The sequence below is a fragment of the Malania oleifera genome, chromosome 11, assembly GCF_029873635.1.
Source record: "Malania oleifera isolate guangnan ecotype guangnan chromosome 11, ASM2987363v1, whole genome shotgun sequence".
Classification (NCBI taxonomy): domain Eukaryota; kingdom Viridiplantae; phylum Streptophyta; class Magnoliopsida; order Santalales; family Ximeniaceae; genus Malania; species Malania oleifera.
This window is the reverse complement of record NC_080427.1, coordinates 8,704,726-8,709,950: the sequence shown is the minus strand read 5'-3', so window position 1 is coordinate 8,709,950 and position 5,225 is coordinate 8,704,726. Positions and strand designations below refer to the sequence as shown.

Here is a 5,225-nt window from a genome sequence, read left to right as displayed (position 1 = left end):
TATTCAAAAATGACAATCATCCGCCATGAATTATTTTATCAAAATGGCCATTAATTTATTAGTAAAATTAATCAAATATGAATTATGTTTTCTTCATTTGATAATTCGCATAATCCACCTTTTACATTAAAAATATATTAAACCTGTGGAGGGAAGCTTCTGTGAAATTTCACCCATACATCCACATTAAAGTAACTCCATCGAAGCATATCTCCATTTATATATATAACCCTACACCTTCATCCTAATATTGTGCCCATTGCCCACTTATCCAAACAAAAATGGCGCTGGCCGAGTTCAGAGGCGTCAGTCACGGGACGGAGATGAGAGGCTTTTGGGTGCAAGTCCTCACCAGCCGGTGGTTCATGGTCTTCGCTTGCTTTCTGGTCATGTCCGTCGCCGGCGCCACATACATTTTCAGCCTCTACTCAAACGACGTCAAATCCTCCCTGGGCTACGACCAAACCAGCCTCAATCTCTTCAGCTTCTTCAAAGACCTCGGCGGCAATGTCGGCGTCCTCTCCGGCCTCATCAACCAGGTCACGCCGCCGTGGGTGGTCCTCTCCATCGGCGCCGCCATGAACTTCCTCGGCTATTTCATGATCTGGCTCGCCGTCACCGCACGCATCCCCAAACCCCAGCTGTGGCATATGTGCCTCTACATTTGCATCGGCGCTAACTCCCAGTGCTTCGCCACCACCGGCGCTCTCGTCACCGCCGTCAACAACTTCCCCGAGAGCCGCGGCGTCGTTTTGGGCCTACTCAATGGATTCGTCGGCCTCAGCGGCGCCATAATTACGCAGCTCTACCACGCTTTTTACGATGACGACTCAAAGTCTCTCATTCTACTAATTGCCTGGCTTCCCACCGCCATATTCTTCTTCTTTATCAGAACTATCAGGATCATGAAGGTCGTCCGACAGGCCAACGAGCTCAAAACATTTTACCAACTCCTGTACATATCCCTCGGCCTCGCCGGTTTGCTCATGCTCATTATCATCATACAAAACAAGTTCAGTTTTACCAGATTAGAATACGGCGCAACTGGCTGTGTAGTCCTCATACTACTATTTCTCCCACTAGCCGTTGTAATAAAAGAGGAGTTTTATCTTCGGCAGAGCGAAACAGTACCAGCTCAGAATCCACTGCCCATTGAGTCTCCGCCACCTCTACCACTGCCGCCTCGGCTGACGGCCGCGTCGGCCATACCTCCGACGGTTTTAGAGAAGGCGGAGAACTCCTGCACAGCCAGCATATTCAACCCGCCCCCCAGAGGCGAAGATTACACCATTCTCCAAGCCCTCTTCAGCGTCGACATGCTGATACTTTTCGTCACGACGACTATAGGAGTCGGCGGGACGCTGACGGCGATCGACAACCTGGGCCAGATCGGAAAATCCCTGGGCTACCCGGAGCGCAGCACCACCACGTTTGTGTCGCTGGTTAGCATATGGAACTACCTCGGACGCGTCGTGGCGGGGTTCTCCTCCGAAATTTTCCTGACAAAGTACAAAATCCCGCGCCCCCTAATGGTCACCCTCGTGCTCTTCATCTCCTGCCTCGGCTACATCCTCATCGCCTTTGGAGTTCCCAACTCGCTCTACTTTGCCTCTGTAATTCTCGGGTTCTGCTTCGGCGCGCAGTGGCCGTTGATGTTCGCCATCATATCAGAAATTTTCGGGCTCAAATACTACTCCACACTGTACAATTTGGGGGTGGTGGCGACCCCGGTGGGGTCGTATATTTTGAAAGTGAAGGTCGCTGGGCATTTATACGACAAGGAGGCTTTAAGGCAGATGAAAATTATGGGGATGACGAGGAGGAGTGGGCAAGATTTGAGCTGCACCGGCGTGAGGTGTTACCGCCTTTCATTCATTATAATAGCGGCGGCGACCCTGGTTGGGTGTCTTGTTTCGTTAATTTTAGTGGTTCGGACCAGAAAATTTTATGGTGGTGATATCTACAAGAAGTTCCGACAGGAAACTGAAGCCGATCGTGAGGCGCAGATGACTGTCGTTGGAAATGGTATTGACGTACCGTTGAGAGACATGGATTACGGTACGGGGGGTGCGGCCGGAACTGGCAGCCGCGGCGACGGCGGCGACGGTATTGCCACCTCAAATAACAACAGCCAAAGTAAATTATAGGCTGACGTTATATACAGGCCTCGGAGGGGTCTATGTTGGAGACTTGAGTCCACTCATACATTGTAATATTCGAACTCTAAACTCGCTCAACTTCGTTTAATTTTATATTACTAAATTTTGGTGAATTATATAGTTATTAAGTGAATTTAATTTAAATTATCACTGAGTTACATATTTAATTTGATTTCATTTTTATAAAATAATACTAAATATTTGTATAGAATATTAAAATAAAATTAAAAAATATACAATATATATATATATGTATATATCACTTATTTAAAATTTTAAAATAATAATATGGCATATGACATAAACCTGCATGTAATGAAATAATTATTTATTTACATTTAAACCAATTTTTTTATTGTTATCTTCTCAAAGTACAATGATTTTGTCTTTGCCATAATCAATATTTTTGTCATAAACTGATCATCATAAACTTGGGTTTTATAACTTCTTTGTGGAGAATGACCCATCTTACTAAAGTGAGCCTTAATACGTCACCAACAGAGCCCGTGATAAAATAGGTTTATAGGCCAAATTCGAGCGGGTCATATACGGGTCACGGTTAAATAGGTTTGAGATTGTATTGACTCGTTTATTAACGGATAACTACTATATAAACTTAAACTCGCCCGTTTAATAAACAGGTCACCTGCTTAAAAAATATAATTTATTTATTTTAAAAAATTTTAACATTTCATATAAAATGACATTTAAAAAAAAACTCTCCATTTTATTTTTAAGTAGGTCATAAATGAGTCACCCGAACTTGAACCCGCCCAACCCATTTTATATATTGGTCAAGTTCGGATTGATCCGTTTATAAACGGGTCAACTTGTATTAAACCTAAACCTGATTTAAACAGACGGGTCACGAATCATCCATTGAGTTTCAACCCATTTTGCCACCCCTACTAGCCACTAGGATATGTATAGGCCACCTGAAGTACAATCTAAACTTTAATTGTATGTCATTTCATTGACTGGACTTAAAATGCCCCCTCTTAAATTTTATTATTAGAAAATTTAGTTTATATAGTCCAATCAGCATCAGAGTAGGCACAAAGTTTCAACAAAGAGGTCGAAAAGAATAAAAGATTCTGATAGAGAGTCCCTCAAAGATATCGCAAGATGCGCAAAATAGTTTATCAATGCACGATTATAGGTGAAGCAACAAACTAACTCACGATGTGGACAACATAAGCAATATCTGGGCAAGTAATAGTCAGATAGGCCAAACTACCAACAATAGTACGATACAAGGTGGGATCAGGTAGGAGAATACCACTTGTGGGAGTGTAATGACATTAACCTTAAAAAAAGTATCAAAAGTCTGACCATTAGTGAGACGAGCGCAGTCAAGAATATTTACAACATACTTCGATTGGGAAAGCAAGTAATGTCACGACCCGAAAATTTTGCTATATTTAACTTTTTTTTTTCTTTTCTTATAAAATAAGTCTACTCTGATACCAAACTGTAATACCCTGTGTAAAACTCCATACATAATCTCTATATAAAATACACTATAGTACCTTGTGATGCCCTGAATGGCACAAGGTATAACAGTTCTCAAACATATCACATGTAATGACCTGCTTAACTTAATATAAAAATAAAACATAATAAATAAAATGGTCAACCCGAACCCATGGGTAATAGGGCACCTGTCATTCACAGCGGAAACCTACACAGCAGTAAATATAAATCACATTCTCAAAACCGTAATATACATAATACCAGAGTTTACTACATCACCAAAATACTGTATTTATATACAACTTTCCAAGCATCAAAACAATCCTAGGATCATACAACAAAAATTCCCTGATCCTAGATCAACGCTTACCCTTCTAGTAGGCAAGCTCAACTCACTCAACGGCGGCCCTGACCCGTCGATCTCTCTGGGTTTCCTGAAAATCATTTAATGTTCGGGGGTGAGACACTTCTCAGTAAGAGAAAATAAACTAAATACATTTGTGTGGCAACATGAACATTTAATGGTAATATAGATATATAGTACATTCTTCATACTATAAAACATTCATCATATAATAACTATAAAAGCATATAATTTCATATTTTATAAATCATACTAATCATAACTGTCTGGTATAGCTATACTACTGAAAACATACCCAAAATGAATACCTAACTAATGTCATGTATTACCCCCCATGATGGGTTGTGCAGTCCAAAGGCGGGACCCGACAATGGCTGGCCGACCACTGCTGAGTCAAATATGTCTTTAAGTACAATGGGCTCGCTGCACCTTGGTTTAGACTGCCAAATGGACATCTACACTCTACACTGAAAGCCACATCGACTATTCATCTCCCACCCCCTCGTGGGGTGATTAGCACCAATCTGATCATAGATGTCTAATCGATAAGCTACGATACCGTGCTCCCGAATTGAACTAAACTAACATCCGGATTCTGATAACATATAATACATGATAATATAACATTTAACATAAATAGATTGATAACATTTTCTATAGTTTCACAAATATGATCTCGTGCCAAAAATTTCATAAATATGGCTTTGCGCCAAAATCATACATAAAAAATATCTTATACATATCATTCTGAATAATAAAACAATTATCATGTATTTTCAACATCATTTGTACTGTGATAATTCATAATTCTGAAAAATTACTTCATTCATAACATTGTCATATCATAATATCTTTCACATAAAATAATATTCATACCACACATTTGCTGTATTAAAACCATACATTGTATTCTAAAATCATAATTTCTATCTTCTCATACATACATATACATTTCAATATAATAGCAGTATTTTACCAAACGTGCATTTCCTTCGTAATATACAAATATAATACATGCTTTTCTGAAAATAAATTTACTGATAAGTAATAATAATTTGCATGGAAAATAACTGCTTTAGTTTATTCTCTTACCTGACAACTAAAAAGCCCTTATATATTCCTGGACTCACACTCGTAGGATTTCCTGATCAATACCCTGAAAATGAAAACTTTCAGTACTAAACTTCAGTATTTTCACGTGAATATCATTTCTTATAACTGTAATAGGA

General features: G+C 39.7%; 1 protein-coding gene across 1 annotated transcript; it reads left to right on the top strand.

Annotated features, from left to right (window-relative positions):
- Positions 1-277: 277 nt before the first annotated feature.
- On the top strand, positions 278-2,147 carry LOC131167397 (uncharacterized). The gene has a single exon (XM_058126206.1). The coding sequence runs from the start codon at positions 282-284 to the stop codon at positions 2,145-2,147; it is 1,866 nt and encodes a 621-aa protein (XP_057982189.1). The 5' UTR covers positions 278-281.
- Positions 2,148-5,225: the final 3,078 nt, after the last annotated feature.